We start from the raw sequence: 21,112 nt of genomic DNA, 5'->3' as shown, positions 1-21,112 counted from the left end.
TCAGTAAGAGCCATCTGTTATAGCATTTGCAGTCTCATATGCTTCCACTTTTTCCATTAAAATACCAATTGGGCCAACCCCAAAATGTCACTGATTTCTGCTGTTTTCATAAAAATGTATACTGAAGTGTAATTCTAACTTCACTGTTAATAAAGATGTTACAAAAAAAAAAAAAAAGCCTATCACATCCTCTGGCATCTCCTCTTCTACCAATCGCAGCTAAAAGCCACCACTAAGTGCGTCACCGAGAACCATGCCCCGCCCCTTGCCCTGCAGTCACCGCCCCCTTCAGCCATCGGAAGAACCCCTCCGTCCCCTTGTTATTTTTGTTTTCCCTTGCGACGCCCCGCCCCCTTCCGCCTGACGCCATCAGACTGCTACCACTGCTGCCGCCGTCCCTACTTGTCTCTGTAAACTTCGTTTTCTCGTAGTCCCAAAGTATACAATCCATAGAAAGATACAACAAAAAGAGGGGCGGGGAGGGGGGCACGTGACCTCCGTGGCTCGCGCTCGGTGCGCGAGCACCGTGTTCACCGTGTTTACGGCGCGCGCCCGTTATACCGGTCCTCGGGACAGTGGCCCCGGGGAGCGTGAAGATGGCAGCTGCGCGGCGCTCGCAGCACCAGCACCAACAACAAGTGTCAGCACCGGGACAACCGCCACCACCACCCCAACCCCCTGCTAGTTCTCCTCCCCCGGCCTCCCCGCCGCTATCTCCCTCGCCACGGAGAGCGGCCTCTTCCTGCGGCTCCCCCCCGCGCAGCCCCCCGTTACCCCCGGCCTCCCCCAGGCACGGCCCGGACTCCCAGCCCGAAGGGGAAGCCGCGCCACCGCCGCCTCCTCCCCCCGGCCTCATCCCTAGGCCCTTGTCCCCTCCGCCGGGCGAGGCCGCCGTGTCTCCGGCCTCCTCCTCCCTCCCCCCTGCCCCGGCTCCCAGCTCGGGGAGCAGCAGCTCGTCCTCCAGTAACAGCCTGTCCTCCGGGTGCAGCCCGGCGGAGAGTCCGGAGAGCGGCGGCGGCGGCGGGGCAGGAGGCGGCGCGGGTCCGATAGGAGGAGGTGCTGGGGGGTTAGCAGGCGGAGGGCCCCTGAGCGCGGTGAGCGGCGCCTTCCGGGAGCTGTTCGAGGCCTGCAGGAACGGGGACGTGTCCCGGGTCAGGAGGCTGCTGGAGCCGGGCAATGTCAACGCCAAGGACATGGCCGGGAGGAAATCTACCCCGCTACACTTCGCAGCAGGTCAGTGGGGGCAGGAGGGCATCGCCAGAAAGGGGGGGGGGAGGTGGGTGAGAGGGGGGGGGGGGGGGTCAGATCAGAAAACATGTAGGAGTAGAAGGGCCACAAGCGGATTATGTCACTTAAAATGCATTTACCAACTTGAAAATATTAAAAAAGTGGTATTAAGGTGTTATGCATAGGTGAGCGGGTGTGCATTGTTATTACTAGCATAGTTATTCGACTTTATATTTAGTCTGCTATTAACACCATGAAGGTCATAAGGGAGTGTGCGGGGTAGTTGTTTTAAAGTGTTATTAAACAGACCATTGAGATAAGGGAGTGGGGGAATTATCTTATTTAATATGTATTTGTACAGCTTCATATCAATTAGAATTATAACAGGTCAGAAGGGGAGACAGGCGGTGGGGGATATATTCCTAATTATCCCTATACAAAGTTTATTGACTTTAGATATATAAATGTATTACCATAATGTAGGTGGCATTATCATTTGATATATAGTTAAGCTTTAGTATTTTATTGCCCTGTATATCAGAGGGTGAGCAATATTATTGATAATATATAAAGTTGTTGGGCTTTATGTACTGATTACAGGTCAGAATTGAAAGGATCGTTGTTTTATTTTGCGTTACACTTTTTGTATATTGAATTGACTGGGTCTAAATGTGTCATAATGGTTATACGAATTTATTCTGAATTGTATTACCTTTTTGACAGGCATAGTGGAGCTGGGCTGTCCGCTGTGTTTCAGCCCCTCTGAAGAGAGTTAATACTGTTTAGAGAATCTGGTTCTGTGAAGAAGTCTTAAGTATAATAGACCCATGGGGAATTGCACTTTTTAATAAGAACATATTCTACATGATATATTAACTACAGTTCAGTTGTTATTGTATGGAGATATGTCTTAAATATTTGGGCTAGGTTTATTGTTATGAGCTTGTGTGTATATACCTCCCGCTCGCGCTTGGAAGAACATATGCAGGACAGCCGAGCGCTCATGCTTGGAGAGTTGGTGAGACATCACCGATTTCAAGCATGAGCGCGCTCAGCGGCAGCGTGGCTGCAGCCTTGCACACTTGGTTCCTGATTGAATAGCTTATTTTTTTTCCTAGAGAGGGTTAAGTGGATAAGTCGTCCCTTGAAAAATTGATAGAGACTAAGGACATTTAATTTCTGTTTTTTACATTTCCATCCCGGTTAAAAACTAGCTCTGGATAACGCAGGGTGGTGCATTCAGAAATGAGATGGCACTGGAATTGGCAATATGGAAGTAATAACTATTGTTGAAAGAAAAGTAAGAAGGCGCTTAAAAGATCTCACAGCAATGTTATAAAGTATCAATAAAGACCAGTAGAGTAGATATATTAAATCAAAGAGAAATGTAAGTGAACCCCTAAGTCTTTTACTGCATCCTCATGGGGAAAAAAACCTCCCACACAAGTTTCTTCATAAGTCCAAAAGTAAAGTGCCTAGAACGCCCAGTTGAACCTGAATTCTAGGCACCTTGTCTTAATAGGCGATAAAAGCATGGGTACATGTCTAATACCAATCACTGTGGTATCCCTGTTGTATTAGGCTGTCCATCCTTGGAATCTAGAAGTAATGGTCTATTTTTCAGTTTAACCTATAAAAATCAGGATAATCATTCTGTAATTCTATAACCAGTTTACCAAATTATCTTGTTCTTTTTCTTTCTCCAAACCTTTTGAAATTGTTTACCTCACTCCTACAAGATTTTTGGCACCCTCAAAAAGTATTGTGTTCTGTCGTACCTCTAAAACCGTGCTTTTCAACATTGGTTCCTAGGAACACTTGGGTTCCGCAGGCATTCCTAAAGGTTCCGTGCAATTTTCAGGTCATTAGAAAATTGTACCAAATAAAGAATAATTTACAATGCACCTGGTCTCAGACGTGCTATTAGAGAGGGTTGGGGTTCGCACAATATAAGTATAGGATTCCTTAACCAAAAAAGATTGAAAATCTCTGCTCTAGATCAGAGGTGGGCAACCTATTTCTCAAAATAGCCACAGGTGTGGCGAATGAGAAGTGAAAATCGCCACACCATGCTTTTCGTTTACTTGCGTCACTACAAATGTTAGCTCCCATAAAAAATAACAGTTAAAGGTCGGGTCTAGACTCCAACTGAAAGCAGAGGGGAGTATTGGATGGCTGTGTTGCGTCAATGATTCATTCAGAAAGCGGAAACCAGCACACGCCATCAGGAAAACGTTTATTTTACCGTGGGAGCTGGCAAACTCAATCGTCACACTTTCATTGCCAATTCATCACTTGTAGCGATTGGCAAAAGGGTTGCCCACCTCGGTGCTAGATTATATAGAACTAATGAAGATTTATAACCATATCGGTTTCTTCATGCCTCCTAAAACACATACATTAGAAGTAGCAGGTGCTATTTTTATTCTATATGTTGGTTCAAAGTCAGATGATTTCTGTGTGGTGATGTGTACTACTTATTCCCCATTGTTATTCCCTGTTCTTAGTGCATATTAAATGCAATAAATGATTTCCATTTTCTGCAGGTTAGAAGGCCTGTAGTTAGTCCGTATAGTCACATAGAAGACATCCACAAGTTCCAGTCTCCTGATGAAATTATGCAAATTTGGGGTGTTTTGCAAGGCTGTTACTATATTATACATACATGGTATCCGTGAAAGTGTGCAAGGCGTGTTCATTGTTATTGTTTCTAATATGACAACCATGTTCAGGTTGAGCCTGACATATTTCACCTACAATTGGGGATTTGCAGGGAAACCCAACTGCAGTAATCCATGGTTGTAGGCAATAAGTAGCCGTGGGTAGCAGACTTAACACATGGCTGTCGCCTTCCTCCCAAAGCCACAGGAAAATGGTTCATTTCCTGCTGCTCCGGGGAGGGTGAGTGGAGCTACATCTGTACACAATAGTTTGAGGATTAGCTATGCAGGCCATTTAAGATGCATGTTTATGGGAAAATAGCACCAGGCATAAAAGTGACTATTGGGAGAAAGGAATTTGAAATGGTATGGTGGGAGACAGGGAATAAAAGTACAGGCATACCCCGGTTTAAGGACACTCACTTTAAGTACACTCGCGAGTAAGGACATATCGCCCAATAGGCAAACGCCAGCTCACGCATGCACCTGGCAGCACGTCCTGAACAGCAATACCGTCTCCCTACCTGTACCGAAGCTGTGTGCAAGCGCAGACTATAGAGCCTGTTACAAATGCGTTATTTACATCAGTTATGCACGTATATGACGATTGCAGTACAGTACATGCATCGATAAGTGGACAAAAAGGTAGTGCTTCACTTTAAGTACATTTTCGCTTTACATACATGCTCCAGTCCCACTGCGTACGTTAATGCATGTTGTGTTGTGACAGCATGGTGGTGCAGTCCTGTGTTCTCCAGAACACTGCCATTGCTAGGGTTGCCCCGGCTAGCATTATGCATCAATAGTTTTATTACATGCCAAATAGGCTTGGGAATACAGTATGAGTGTGTGCAGGGTATTATGACTGCTAACACTATGAAGTGCTTGTATTGCTTTAACGCAATAAAGGGAAGCCGAGAAAAGGATGCAGGGTTGGGTCTGTTGTTTACACTAATTTATTGCAGGTTCCTATGTGGGATGTTTGCAGGAAATTGGCTTTTCATTGCGGTTAATAACAAAATGTTGTTCTATTTGCGTACTGTTCTTAAGGTGGTCTGTGTAAATTTGTGTGTTGTGTTTTTTTTTAATTTTTTCATTTTATTGGTAGTTTTTAATACTTCTAGCTTGACAGAGGAGCTGTGGTAACAGGGGCGAGAAAGTGTTGCAACCCAATGATAATTACACAAATTCCATAGTTTTTCCATGATAACCACCGTGAATGAAAACCAGTCTTTTCTTAAATATCCAATAGGGTTTATGTTAACCAATTCCATGTCTTTTTAAACAAAATGATAAATGCCAAAGCAATGACCTATGCCACACAACCTATTACAGTTGATCATATTACAACAGGGATACTCCGTTCAGGGTGCAAATAGGAAAAAATGAACATTTTTACAAAAAGACCCAAGAGGGTCCAAAAGGATCCTACAATATGCACTTGCTGTGGATATCAAAGTCGTGGCGTATGAGTCCTAGAGATATAGTATCTCGATCACTGATACTGATTTAAATCAGTCAGTGAACTAACTCGAACACAGCCTCCTATACAAATCATGTAAGGATTGTAATGAAAAATAATCGTTTTATTGAACCTACAGTATGATATTCCCCTGGGGGAGTCATTTGACTTCACAACGGTGACGTCTAGCGGAGTGGTGGCCTGAGAATTCCAATACACGGTCAGTATAGTGGTTGATGGGCACCTAGAGCCTCTTGTTACTTTGTTGTTTTATGTCGGAGTATAGCTCTGATCCACACAGGAGCGAGGATACGAAAGGTGGACATATTTAACGGAACATTGTTCATCTGTGTCCTAGTGTATTGCGCTTATTGGAGTATGACTTGTAATACCCATATGCCTACCATACAGGCTCATAGTTAGCCACACTAACGCATACACGTTATATATCCAGTTTCATCAAATCCCTATTATATACAGTGAGGATAGGAATGGTGTGGGTTATATCCAGTGGTTGACAAATCACCAAAAAATCTACTCGCCACACAAAAAAATCTACTCGCCACCTAGTACCAAACGTGTGCTGCTTGGGCCAATATTTACTCGCCCGGGGGTTAAATCCACTCGCCCGGGGCGAGCAAATGTATAGGTTTGTCGAACACTGGTTATATCTATCCCCATATTGACACTAGCTGATACTAAGGGCTTTTGCACCAATTGCTGGTAACTCCTTAATGGATGTCCCATAAAGGCTAAACGTTCGTATGTACTGGCTATATGCTACTTTTAAGCAACAACAATGCTGATTTGCATGCATACAATTTTGGTTATACTAATGTCACTAGTGTTGTGAGATTTTAGACAAGTGTGGTCTGGGATTCTGACAAGGTATTGATATCCCACCCTATCAGCTGAGTCTGCAGTATATCCCACACACCTAACCTGGTGACTATAAACTTATATATGTGCTGTTTTGCATGCCTATCAGGCTATATTTATATCAAGATATGGCTGGGCGCCAACTCCCTATTAATGGAGGATTTTAAAATTATTCACTGTATATAATCACATGTATTTTTAATATAGGTTCAATAAAACTATTATTTTTCGTTATGATACTTACATGATACTTACAAGATTTGTATAGGTGGCTGGTGTGAGTTAGTTCACTAACCGATTTAATCACTATCCGTGATCGAGATACTATATCTCTAGGACTCATACGGTCACGACTTTGATATCCACAGCGAGTGCATATTGTATGATCCTTTTGGACCCTCTTGGGTCTTTTTGTAAAAATGAAACAAAATGATGTATGAATTGGACAAATTAATAATTAAAAGTCAGGGTATGTGCAAAAGTAAGTGAAACCATGTTTTTATCAGCTAAATAAAAGGAGATTATTAGAATCAGGGGTGTTAAATAATTAGGTAGATCTTCAGGATTGAGTTTGGGAAGCCCCATCCTATATAAAGATACAAAACTTTTCGAGTTTGGTCTTCACCATACAGGTGTGTGGAGACACGTCATGCCACGATCAATATAAATCTCTGTGGACCTCAGAAAAGCAATTATTGATGCTCATCAGTTTAGAAAGGGTTACAAACCAATTTCTGAGGATTTGGGGCTCCACCAATCCACTGTCACACAGTCTACAGATGGAGAAAGTTCAAGACCTCAGTCGCTCTACCCAGGAACGGTCGTCCTACCAAAATCTCTCCAAGAACAAACCGGCAAATCATCCAGGAAGTTACAAAGAACCCCAGAGTAACATCCACGGATCTGCGGGCCACTCTCGCCTTGATTTAATGTGCTTAATCCTGACTCCACTATCAGGAAAAGACTGAAGAAGAATGGTGTTCATGGAAGGATAGCCAGGAGGAAACCACTGCTCTCTAAAATGAACATTGCTGCCCATCTGACGTTCACCAAAGAGCACATAGATTATACATGACTTCGGGAACAATGTTCTCTGGACAAACGAGACAATGGTAGAACTTTTTGCCCTCAATGAGAAATGTTCTGTTTGGCGAAAAACAAACACTGTGTTCGAAAAGAAGAACTTCATGTCAACAGTCAAGCAGGGTGGTGGGAGTGTGATAATTTGGGGCTGCTTTGCTATCTCAGGACCTGGACGGCTTGCCATCATTGACACAACCATGAATTCTGCATTGTATCACAATATTCTAGAAGAGCATGTCCTGCCATTCGTACGTGAGCTGAAGCGACAGTGGCTCATGCAGCAAGACAATGATCCTAAACATAGTCAAATCTACAAAAGAATGGAAGCAGTAGAAGAAATTCTGCCTTTTAGAATGGCATAGTCAGTCTGGACCTAACCCCATCAAAATGTTGTGGCATGACCTGAAGCGAGCTGTCCATGCAAGGAAGCCCTCAAATGTCTGAGTAGAAGCAGTTCTGTATGGAGGAATGGGCAAACATTCCTCAACCGATGTGAGAGACTGACCAGCAGTTACAGGAAACGCTTAGTTGAAGTTATTGTTGCTCAAGATGGTGCCACCAGCTACTGAATCTAAAGGTTCACATATTTTTTTTTAAACACGGTTATTGAATTGGTAATCACTTGTGGATAAATAAATGTTGAAAAAGTATCATGTTTTTGTGTAATTTGTTCACCTTATCTTTATCTATTATTAGGATTTAGATTAAAGCAGTAGTTCAAGCAATATCCTACATGTTTTTTTTAATAAATCTGTTCTGTACTATGAGAAAATACATGTAGCATTTAAAAAAAATTGTAAAAAAAAAAGTTTAAAAGACATTTTTTTAATGATTCTAATGTAGGAAGCATTCCCCTGCCCCTTCTGATAGGCTCTGGCTCTTGAGCCCGGCCCTCTCTCTAGCAGTGCACCAACTGTATCTACTAACTGCCCGGTCAATCATATTCCAGGACTACAGTTCCCAGAATGCTGTGCAAGAACTGAATTAAATAATCCGGAGCAAGCGATTGATCACAGGAGAACAGATCAATCTGCAGTTTAGCTAATCTCTTGTCAATTAGATTGTATTGATGCACATATTGAATGGGATTTTTTTTTTTTTGAAACACAGCTTGAACTGCAGCTTTCAAGAACCCAAGCCGTTATTTATTTATTTATTTTTTAATATGTGAAGTATTTGATTACCTTTATTGCAAATTTATTACCTAAGCTGCTGATCGACTAGATCTCACGTTATCGATCATTAAAATCCTCCTTCCCAGAGTTCACTAAATGGTTGCATTTCAGTTTCAAATCAATCCTTCAGTCAGTGTAACTTTGTAGCTACAATGTATTCTTATATTACTAAGGTAAAAGGATTTATTGTTACAGTTTACATCTCAAACTGTTAGGAATATTGGCAACAAATGATCACAAATAGGAAAGTGTTGCAAAGATCTTGCACTGCTTGGGAGGTGGGTTAAATCTGCTATAGAAATCAAAAGATTCTCAGTATATTAAAACTAGTTAAAAATGACAGTAAGAGTTGCATTTTAAAATAAAAAAGGTAGCAAGTATGATCTAATACTAAAGAACGGATTTACTTATAAATTAACATACGTAGAATATTGCTTGGATTGCTCCTTTAAGATCTAATAACATTTTAGGTTTGAAATATGTGAAGATCCTAAGTGGTTCACAAACCTTTTCTCGCCACTAAGTTCAGCAGTTGAAAACAATCTTCATTTTTTAAAAAAAATGTATTAAATGTTTCTGTTCTAACCTGACATTCAGAATGGGCAGTTACAGGATTATTGTGTTTCTTTACTTGTGGTTGGAGGTTTTAGAGAGCTACCTTTTTTCTTTTTTTTTTTTGTAAATTCTTTATTTAAAGAGATTTACCTTTCTTAAAGAAAGTTCTGGTTTTGGGGGGGAGACATATAGTTTGTAATAAATTATTGATACAGTACTTGAAGTTAGAAAGCCCAAGTAAATATTGAAAATATTAAGTAATTTGCATTGTACTGCATGTTTCAGCAACTGGGAAGTTGCAAACTGCCATTGTTTTTGCTGTACTGGAAGCCAGGGTTGATTGTTTAGAAGGATAAATAATTACTAACAATTTTTGTACTATATATAAAGGGAGGAGGCCCGTTGATGGGTTTTAAGAGACATTTTTTGAGCTGTTGGTTAGAAGGGCAGGAAGAAGTGATTTGTTGTAAAGTCTTGTCGTTATTGTATATTGGACAACGCCAGACCCTGACAACCTGGTCTGGAACTACAACTTTGTCCTATCCTCCCCTCTTGATCTACATGCCCCACTTTCTCTCTGACGTTGTTGCCCTTGTAACCCCAGACCCTGGCTAAATTACCACACGCGCATGCTGTGTTCCTGCACTCGTTCCCCTGGAGGAAATTTCACACACTTGCAGACTGCCTTCACTACAAATTTATGCTATCCTGTTTCATCTCTGCTCTCTCTAAGGCTCATCAAACCTACTCTTCTGCTTGTTCCTCCTCCATCTCACCTCAGGACTTTGCAGACTATTTCAAGGAATAGATGGAATCCATACGTCAGGACACATCCCCCTGTGTTTCCTCCTCCTAATCTACACCTCTTCGTAACTCTCCTCCTGCCTTCCTTGACTCTTTCTGCTGTCACGGAGAAGGATGTCGTTGCTGATCTCCTCTTCTCCCTCTGCCACCTGGCCTCTTGATCCTATTCCCTCCCATCTCCTAAAACCTCTTGCTTCTACTATAATCCCTACGTTCACACATTTTTAACTCCTCCCTCTACGTTGGTACCTTTCCCTCTTCTTTTAAACATGCAACAGTTTTACCATTACTCAAAAACCGCAAGCTTGACCCTACCTGTCCTTTTAACTACCGGCCTGTCTCCCTCCTGCTTTTTGCCTCAAAACCTTGAATGTCTTGTATTCTCTCGTTTGCTCCATTTTCTCAACACCTATTCTCTCCTAGATCCTCTACAATCTGGCTTCCTCACTGCTCACTCCACTGAAACAGCCCTCACTAAAATAACTAATGACCTCCATGTTGCCAAAGACAGAGGTCATTACACCCTTGTCATATTACTCGACCTCTCTGCAGCATTTGATTCTGTGGACCAGGGGTGCGCAAAGTTAATTTTTTTTTACATGCGCCCCCCCAGCCTGCTTGCCTCCCGGCTTGCGCGCCCCCTCCTCCTTGGCTCCCCCCCCCCCCCCCCGCGGCATCATTTGACGTCTGTTACGAACTCGTCGTGTCGCCGAAGAGAATGTAGAATCTGCAGAGACCTCGCGCGGTTGTCCCCCGGCATTTAATTTAAATGTCTTGTCTGTTGCTGCTGCGCCCCCCCCTGGCGCCCTTCTGTGGACCACCCTCTTCTCATTCACATTCTCCATACTCTTGGCATTCATAAAGCTCTATCCTGGATCTCCTCTTACCTCTCACATCGTACTTTCAGTGTCTCTTTTACTAATACTGTGACGGGAGCTTTGCGGCAGGCTATTAATAATACACCAAAAAAAATATATGCAACATATATATATAACTGGGTTGAACTGGGACGAGACTTAGATATGATAAAATATAATTTATTCCTTGATAAAGGTGAACACACGAGATATATACAAATAACAGGCAAAATATAGACACTTACTTAAAGATTATGACAAGAAAGCCATCAGGATACAGGATGGACCATTTCTTCCATATTTCAGTTGACATCACAGCAAGAGAAGCAGATCATGAAGACCATACATGAATACAATAGCCCTAGGCTGAGCCTGGTTCTTATACAATTATTTCCCTTTGAACACAACCTAAACCCAGCCCCTCTCATAAATCAGCGGTGACGTTGACAGTTTTCCTCCCACCCCACGACGTTTAAAAACTGCTTTTCCCTATCTAAATAACTTCATAACTTCAGTTCAGTAGTACTTACTGGCACGCGAGACATATTAATGCATTCCGTCACGCATGACGCTCCCAATGAGACTACATATTACTGTGTAATATTAAAATTAAGAGAGATATTAATATCTGGCTCTTAGTCTCTGTTAGATATCAAGTGTTTAGAATCATTAGTTGGGGCTCGGTCCTACGAATACACATATGTAATTTTTAGCACGTTCAGTCTAGGACATCTCATAATATTCTTATATTTAATAAGGTCACCCATTCTGATATCCCCTTGGTAACCGCACCCCCTGGCACCCATCAAAAAATCCGTTGAAGCAGGGACCCCTGGGTGGTGGACATTTGTCACCTGGTGCTAAATGTCACACCCAATGTCCCAGCCTGGGTCTAGCTGTCTCTAACAACATTCCCTTGGTCTGCAAATTAGGTAATAACATACTGTACACTAAAAACCCCTTCTGCTTTTCACACCCAACTTCAATCAAGCCTTTTGAAGTCCAGATTTTCCGAAAAGACACCCCACAGTTGTATTTTCTTAAACTGTAGCTTATTAACCCCTTAAGCCCCAGTGTGTGTGGTGCAGACACTGGCCCAGAAACAATACATTTTTTACAGGGGATTAAGCATTTCGATATTGAAGCGAGGTAAAAACACATTACTGGACCTCAGTCCAGTTAACCCCTTGCTTCCCAGGTGAGGGTAGAGGGTGGCCAATTGGGGTGTAACCCCTTTAATCCCGGGCCAAATCCTACCCATCGTCACAAATACCTCCTCCTATTCTATACAGGCATACCCCACATTAACGTACGCAATGGGACCGGAGCATGTATGTAAAGTGAAAATGTACTTAATGTGAAGCACTACCTTTTTTCCCCACTTATCGATGCATGTACTGTACTGCAATCGTCCTATACATGCATAACTGATGTAAATAACGCACAGCTTTCGGTACAGGTAGGGAGCCGGCATTGCTGTTCAGGACGTGCTGACAGGCGCATGCGTGAGCTCCCGTTTGCCTATTGGGCGATATGTCCTTACTCGCGAGTGTACTTAAAGTGAGTGTCCTTAAACGTGTGTGTGTGTGTACACCACAGGGCTCTGTCCTGGGATCTTTTCTCTTTACACACTTTCTCTAGGTGACCTAATCACATCTCTTGGGTTCAAATATCACCTCTATGCTGATGACACACAAGTGTACTTTTCAACCCCTCACCTTACACCTGCTGTACAGACTAAAGTTTCTGAATGTCTCTTTGCTATTTTATCCTGGATGGCCCTCTGCCAACTTAAGCTTAACATTGCAAAAACAGAGCTCCTCATACTTCCTCCCAAACCTGGTCCTACTACCTCCTTCCACATTGCTGTTGGAAGTTCTATCATTCACCCAGTTGCCAAAGCACACTGTCTAGGGGTCACACTTTACTCCCCTCTCTCTCATTCTCCTCTCGCATTCAAAAGGTGGCTAACCCTGTCTTGGTTTTCCTCCGCAATATTACAAAGATAAGCCCTTTCCTCTGTTGCTCGACTGCTAAAACTGACACAGGCCCTCATTCTCTCGTCTCAACTACTGTAACCTCACTTTTAGAGCTTTACACTCTTCTGCTCCTCCTTACATCTCAACCCTAATTTCTTGCTATTCACCATCCCGACACTTGCGTTCTGCTCAAGGATGTCTTCTCTCTACCCCTTTTTGTATCTAAAGCCCTTTCCTGCCTTAAACCTTTCTTACTGACTGCCCCACACCTCTGGAATGCCCTTCCCCTCAATATCCGTCTTGCACCCCCTCTATCCACCCTTAAGACCCACCTCAAAACACACATGCTTAACGAAGCATATGCGTAGCTCCGTGGCTCATAATTAACACCTAATACATAAACCTTGGCCCCCTGCAGACGCTCTTACCAGAACACCCTCCTACTGTCTCTGTATGTTTTTCCTATCTACTAATTAGATTCTAAGCTCTTCGGAGCAGGGACTCCTTTTCCTAAATGTTACTTTTATGGCTGAAGCACTTCTTCCCAAGATGTGGGGTTTGTATTATTTGTTATTTATATGATTGTCACGTGTATTACTGCTATGAAGCGCCATGTACATTAATGGTGCTGTATAAATAGACATGCATACATCTATAGGATAGTTTTACTATGGTCGCCTTTAACATAAGTTACTTGAACATATCTAATGTTGCAATCATACATCTAGTGGCCAATATGTCAGGTCGGTATTTGGGATTGTTTGGGCATTTCCTGGACTTGTTAATTCAATAATGTCATAAATAGGTCGTTTGACACTACACAGCCAGTTAATTCTTCAATAATATCACAAATCTAAGACCACGTTTGAGAGATTCTTGAATAGAACCACGAGATATGCAACATTGCTCCAACTTCAGTCGAACACCAAATAATGATACCTGGTTTAGCACAGCCCCGATGCCATAGTCCGAGGCATCGGTCTGCACCAAGAACCGCTTGCTGTAGTCAGGAGCTGCCAGGAGAGGAGCGCTTGCCAGAGTGGACTTGAGGGCCTGAAATGCCCCCTCACATGCAGTAGACCAGGCTACCAAAACCGAGAGCTGTTTTTTTGTCAAATTGGTCAGGGGCTTGGCCAGGGCGCTGTATTGGGGGACAAATTTCCTATAGTAGCCAGCAGTACCTAGGAAGGCTAAAACTTGTTTCTTAGTGCGGGGAACTGGCCAGTTTAGTATAGCTTCCACCTTGGCTGGCTCAGGCTTGAGGTGCCCTCCGCCTACCCTATACCCGAGATATAAGACCTCCGACATGCCGACCTGGCACTTCGAGGGTTTGAGAGTCAGACCAGCTTCCCTGATCCTACCTAGTACCGCCACAACATGTTTTAAATGTTCCCCCCAGGAGTCACTGAACACAGCTATATCATCCAGGTATGCCCGCGCATAAGCCTGCATCCCCTCTAACAACCTGTTGACCAAGCGCTGGAAGGTGGCCGGCACGTTCCTCATCCCGAATGGCATGACTGAAAACTCATACAGGCCACTCGGGGTGATGAAAGCCGATTTCTCCCACGCTTCCTGGGTCAATGGAATTTGCTAATACCCCTGAGACAAATCCATGGTGGTCAGATACCTTGCCCCGGCGAGCTCGTCTAAGAGCTCATCCATGCGGGGCATGGGATAGGCATCTGCCACGGTCTGAGCATTGAGCTGCCAGTGGTTCCATCCTTCTTTGGCACCAGGACTACTGGCGAAGCCCAAGGACTCTGGGACCGTGCTATCACTCCTAGGGCCAGCATTTCCTAAACCTCCGCTTCAATGCTCCGCTTTACCTCAGCAGAAACCCTATACCCATTTTTGTGGAGGCGTCTGTGATCACCGGTGTTGACCGGATGATCTGTTAGATGAGTCCTGTCCGGCTTATCCGTGAGCAGGCCCCGAACTGCTCTAACATTTCTCTCACTTGTTCCCGCTGGGGAACCGCGAGCTGGGGACCAATCCCCACCTGCTCCACTGAGCTTCCCTGTCGGGCTTCTGACAGGAGATAGGGCAGAGCTTGGCTTGCTGGATCTCCCAACGGTGGGCTACAGATAGCCAACACCGCTGGCTCACTCGTGTGGTACTACTTTAACATGTTTGTGGTAAGTCCTGGGCCTACCTGCCTCTGTATCCAGGTTTACCACATAGTTACATTCGTTCATCCGCCGGTGAACCGTGTACGGGCCGGCCCAGGCAGCAAGCAGTTTGTTCTGCCGAGTGGGCTTCAGAACAAGCACTTGCTGCCCAGGGATGAATTCTCTGCTACGGGCATTTTTATCATACCAGCATTTGTCTGGTCTGAGCTGCCTGGAGGTTGGCCTGTGCTAACCCCATAAGTCTCTCTCTAACCGGTCCCTGAGCTCTACCACGTACTGAAGCACAGAGGCATCGGTATTGGTAGCCTCCCCTTCCCATACCTCACGGAACAAATCGAGTGGTTCCCGGACCCGGCGCCCATACATAAGTTCAAAGGGGGAAAACCCAGTAGACTCTTGCGGTACCTCTCGGTATGCAAACAGCAAGTGCTGTAAGCGAGCCTCCCAGTCTCCCCCTTCGGCTTCCAGACATGCTCGCAGCATTTGTTTCAGCGTCCCATTGAACCGCTCACACAGTCCGTTGGTTTGGGGATGATAAGGGGCGGTGCGGAGTGCCTTCACTCCACGTGTAGCCCAGAGACACTGGAGCAGTTCAGACATTAACTGCGCCCCCTGGTCGGTTAGGATCTCACTCGGGAAACCTACCCTAGTAAATATATTGAGGGCCTCTGCCACCTTACGCGCATCGACCGAGGACAAAGCCACAGCCTCCGGATACCGGGTTGCAAAGTCTACCATGGTGAGGATGTACTTTTTCCCCGATCTACTAGGGATCATTAGCGGGCCCACTATATCTACTGCTACCCTTTGGAACGGCTCACTGATCACCGGGAGTTGTCTTAGGGGGACCGTCACCCGGTCACCCGACTTGCCTACTCGCTGGCAGGCATCACAAGCGCGGCAAAATGCCGATACCTCCTGAGATGCCCCCGGCCAGTAGAAGGTTTGCAATAGCTGGGCTCTGGTGCGGGTGACCCCCTGATGCCCTGCCAGCCGGATCGAATGGGCAACCTGCAGCAACTGCTGCCTATACTCCAGAGGAACCACCAACTGCCACCTACCAGTCCATGGTCTGACTGTAGCATCCGGGGCATGTTCCCGGTACAACAGGCCGCGGTGCCACAGGAACCGATCTGACTCGGTCTCGGACGCAGGCTCGGCTGCCCAAATCCTCATGCCCTCCAGACTGGGATCGGACAGCACGGCTTTCTAGAACCGCACACTGAGCTCCGTACGCTCGTCCTTGGTCACCTTGTCAGGGGAAGGGTAAGAAGGAGGGTTGGGACTTGGGTCAGGACAACAGTCTGGCTCAGTTTGGCTTACCTGCCTGGTCTCCTTGGTGACCCCGGAACACGGTGGCTCCAAAAGCTGGTGAGTGATGGGTAACAGAGTAGGTAGAGGTGCCAAAGGCATCTCTCCGAGGGCAACTGCCCAACTTTGGCTCCTAGTGACTGCGGCCACAGGAGCAACTTCCTCAGCATATGCACAAACACAGTGCCCCCGATCGTTGCCGAGCAGGATATCTGAGTCTAAACCAGGCAACACCCCGACATCCCTCACTCCCCGACCGGCACCCCAGTCGAGAAACACTCGGGCAACTTGGAGGGACCTGTGGGATCCATCAGGCATTTTCACCTTCATCCCCGTTCCTGGGAGCAGGTCCTCTGGGCGGACCATATCAGGCCGCACCAGAGATACTGTAGCCCTGGTGTCCATCAGGCCAGCCGCACGACGATCTCCAATGGTCACCGGACGCAAATATTGCCTCCTGACATCATTGGCATGCAGCCCAATAGCTGCAATGCGATGGTCGTCTGTGTCTTCTGCTGGATTGCTGGTTCCGGCTGCGGGGACGGCTGGTTTGGTCCTCTGCTGCACTGCGGCTTGCTGCTCCTCGGTCGGGGCCAGCCCAACATAGGCTATCGGCCTTGCAGCTTGTGAACGTTGCCTCGAATTGGGGTGACGGGGATGGGAGGTGTTGGGGCAGTCTAGCTGCAGATGTCAAGGCCGGTTGCAAAGGTAACACCGGCGCTCATGGACAAACTCTGTGGGCCTCGCAACTGCCCCTGTTGCTCCCAACGGGGTCCTTCACGACTTGGGGGTGAGGGAAGGGTCCGCTACTTTTGGTGCTCGCGCAGCCTGCACGGGATTGGGGTTCAGGACCCGATTTTTGTAATGGGGCCGAGTAGTAACATACTTATCCGCCATGATGGCGGCCTCCTGGTAGGTGGCTGGCTTATGGTCCATCACCCACTCCCGCACCACTGGTATACATTTAAACAGGAACTGTTCTCTCACGAGCAGATCCAGAAGCTCCTTAAACGTGGCTGCCTTACAACCCTCCACCCACCGATGACTACGGTGGGCTAGCCGGCCGGCAAACTCAACATGGGTGTTTTCTGCGCCTTTATGCATTGCGCGAAACTGCTTGCGGTACGCCTCAAGGTTGAGGGCATACCGTCTTAACAAGACTGCCTTCACGTAGGGGTAGTCTTCCCCTTCCTCCTCCTCCGATCTTGTGGAAGGCCACTTGTGCCTTCCCACTCAGCTGGGGACCCAGGTACTTTATCCAGGCCCGCTCCGGCAACCCGTGTCGCTTACACTGCTTCTCGAAGTCCCGCAAAAAGGCGTCAATATCAGTGCCATCCACGAACTTTGTAAAACTGCTGTACGACACCTTGGGCTGGAGGGCTGGAGGGCTTGCGGACTGCTATTGCCATGGGTGGGGGCACATGGAGCAGGGGTGTTGGGGCACCAGCGGAGGATAATCTGCAATCGGTCAGCACCCAGAAGGGCACTCATAGCCTTTGCACTGTCCGATGGGGTTGGGACCACTGCCGGGGTGACCATGGGAGGGGTTGGATCCGCCACTGGGTGGATAAACTGGGCCGCAGTCCCTTCGGCAGGATCTACAGCTACGTCCTCCGCATTGATCCCTGTCGCGTCGTCCTCGTACCGCTTCAGGTCCTCTGCGAGGGCTGCCTTGGTGCGGCCGTCAGTCGGCAGCGCGTACTGATAGCATAGGGAACATACCGCGGCTCTGGTCCATTTCTGAAAACGCCCTTTTTCTCCATACATTTTCCAAATTTAGCTGAACTATTATAAATGTGATTGGGTAGTAAAATATCAGGTTTGTACAACGTTTGTCTGGCACAACTTGTCCTGCGGTCTTGAAAATTCAAGACGGTCTTTGAGCTGTGATTTCCCACAAGAAATCCCAACACAAAGTCTAGCGATCCCACCGCTATGCCACCAGAAAAAGACTGTCACGGGAGACCAGTACTTTAACAGCAAAACCACCGGGATCACTAGCACCAGACAGGACAAAGTTGTAGAATAAAATGGGGTTTATTCTGGCACGCCAGCAGACAAACAAAGATGTACAAAACACAATACAATACCAACTGGGGGCCTGGGGAGTAGACTCTAGCCTCGCTAGGTGCGGGGGCCTGCTTCAAGAAGGCTTCTCCTGTCCGCTTCTCATCCAGGATCTCTGAATGCTCATCACACACAGCAGCCCCTCTGAGATATCTCTCTAGCTGGTCACTGTAAAGATCAAACTCCTTTACAGAATGTGTCTCAGTCGGTTAGCCTCTCTGCTCTCAGATGCTCTCTGAAGGCAGATCTCCACACTCTTTCCCAGTGTCTCCCTGGAAGTTGAACTGATTCTCTGATCAGCAGCACCCCTTTATATATCCCTCTGTGGCTATAATTTACATGGGAGGGGGCTGCTGGACATTGATTAAGTTTGGGCCAGAGGGCATGCTAAAACCCATCCCTGATTAACTGTCTGTACAATACAATGTGCTTACTCCCAGACCTGAATATCAGCCTTTCACCTCCCCCCAGGAGTCCCGACACCTAGCTGACCCTAATCTTATCAATTCTATAGAAAGCTTCAACATAGAAATTATAGTAAGAATGAAATATCTCATTTGCCTTCTGGTAGGGCTGACACTCAAAGCACAGAAGAATAGTGATTCACTAAACTGTGGGATTGCATTTACAGGTAATAACAAATACAGACTTTTGAAATACATTCTTACACACACAGAAATACATTTACACATCCCCTGTTCTTCCCCAGGTGTTAAATACATTTGGCCAAAATGAGCCTTACAACGGTGGCCAAATTAGATAGATTTAGAGGTTTCTAGCTGGACTTCATAACAGTTTTGTGATGCCAGCAACCCCTACCGTCACAGGGGACATCCCTGTCAAGTACCATTCGATATAAGGAAAGGCTCTGAGAGGAAGTCCGCTGCATTGACCCTTGTAGCGGGGGAAACTTAGAGAGCAGATACAGCCCCAGGCACAAACCCCACCTGGTGTCAGGGTGGATCATGGAAGGACGAACCTCCCCCAACCTGTTTGCCAGAATCTTAGCGTATCATTTTTTATCATGTGTTAAGTAAAGAAATAGGTCTGTAATTTGAGCATGCATTGTGATCTTTTCCCTCTTTATGGAGAGTAACTATGGTTGCCTGCAGCATCGGAGGGGAGTTTAGCATGAGACATACATTTATTACACATTGAAAGAAGATGAGTGGTTAAGATATCTGCAAATGTCTTATATTTGTTAGAAAAGGCGCCTGAGCCAGGTGACTTATTTTAAGATCTTTTATAGTTGAGGACACCACCTGTGGTGTGTGGTAGAAATTTAACCCCACTCTATACTTTAGGGTCTGAAATCTGAAATTATAATCCTCCAGAAGTGTTATCAGGGTGTACAGTTTACATTGTTCTATCTCATTCACGTTTGGAATAAGGATATTGATAAAAGAATGTATTTATAAAGTTTGATCTTACACAGTCATTGCCCTCATTGGTGTTTTTAGGTTATATAACGTGGATTAGTATTGTGCAAAAATGTTGTTTATTGTACATGGGTTGTAGAGCAGTTAATTTTTCTGCTTCCTTATAGATGTAATTCTATTTAATTTTTGCCTAAACTTATTTGCCAAACAGTTACCCAGCAAGCTCTAAGAAACCCCTCAAATTACCACATAATATATATGTATGTGTCAATTGGAGTGCTACTGGGCGTGGCTAAATGTATACAGCAAAAAACACAGAAGCCCAAAGCTACATCCAATATGACATAAATATATAGTGAAATACCTATATATTTCTTGAAAAAGGGGTAATTTAGTTAAACCCTTTGGCCAAAACATTTTAAGCCTGAAAGCCTCTTCAAGGCATTAACCTTCAAAACAGCTGAGACCAGCTGGACAAAGTTACAAAACACAGATACCCAGCAACCTTTTGGGGTTTCTTAGAGCTTGCTGGGTATCTGTGTGTTTTTTTAACTTAACTAAAGGACATGCTATATCTATCCATATTAGTGTTCATGACTAAATTGAAGTCACCACAGACAAACAGAAAACTTTTCCGAATTGCCACCAAACTTTCAGAGGATTTCATTAGAAACTCTAGTTGATTAACATTTGGGGTGTAACTATTTTGCAGTAGTATGTATTGTGATGGAGCAAATGAAAAAATGATATCTACCCTCTATCAAAGTAAGGAATCTATACAATTAAATTTAGTTGGCAAGACTGCTACGCCTCTCAAAAGAATTGAAATAGAATGTCTTCAAATATAATTTTTACTTGTGTATAAAGATTACACAAGGCAAGCATCAACACACATCCATGATATTCTAAATATTGATAAACTGAATAATCAGAAATATATAATACGAATTTAAATAATACATAAGCACACGACAAAAAATAAAAGTGGGAAGGGGAACACGGTAGGTAAAAAAACAAGAGAATAAGGCCCACCCCCCTTATTCCCCTGTTTTTATTCCCTCCCTTTCCATTCCCTTGTCTATCCCTACTGTGTTCCCCTTCCCACCTTTTTTTTTTTTTTTTTTTTTGTCCTGTGTGCTTATGTATTATTTTGCTTGGTATAATATATTTCTGACACAAAACCAGCAATTAAGATATTCCAGGCAAGCTGAAACATTTAAATATAACTAAGCATACAAGGTGCATCACAAGGTTGAATTGTCAAAACTACCCAACGAGTTCCACCAAAAGAGTTAATGATCAACAACCTGATATTTTCACGGTTTCTGATTTTGAGATTTTAAATTGTAAGTGTTGTAATAAATTACAGTTAGTGTTAAATTAATCTTGTCAAAAGTTTTTTTTGACACTTAATTAGTTATCTTAATTAAAATTAAAAATGGGTTTAGTTGAAAAAACTGTTTTGTTCTGCGATTATGGCGGGTGCCTCTACTTATTATTTTCCTTTGTACTGTATACTTAGCAGAATTACAGATGGTAGGT

General features: G+C 44.9%; 1 protein-coding gene across 5 annotated transcripts in view; it reads left to right on the top strand.

Moving 5' to 3' along the window:
• Positions 1-294: 294 nt before the first annotated feature.
• The window catches only part of TNKS (tankyrase), a 276,669-nt gene continuing 255,851 nt past the window's right edge, over positions 295-21,112 (top strand). For 3 of the 5 annotated variants that reach the window (XM_075604215.1, XM_075604197.1, XM_075604205.1), the window contains exon 1: positions 296-1,233. In XM_075604215.1, the coding sequence (XP_075460330.1) occupies positions 597-1,233 (637 nt within the window). In that variant the 5' untranslated portion in view covers positions 296-596. Of the gene's footprint in view, positions 1,234-21,112 lie in introns of all 5 variants that reach the window. The other 2 variants (XM_075604188.1, XM_075604177.1) reach the window with 1 other exon arrangement.

The sequence above is a fragment of the Ascaphus truei genome, chromosome 1 (genome assembly GCF_040206685.1).
Source record: "Ascaphus truei isolate aAscTru1 chromosome 1, aAscTru1.hap1, whole genome shotgun sequence".
Taxonomy (NCBI): Eukaryota; Metazoa; Chordata; class Amphibia; order Anura; family Ascaphidae; genus Ascaphus; species Ascaphus truei.
The sequence above is the reverse complement of the archived record's forward strand: the minus strand, read 5'-3'. Positions and strand labels throughout refer to the sequence as shown.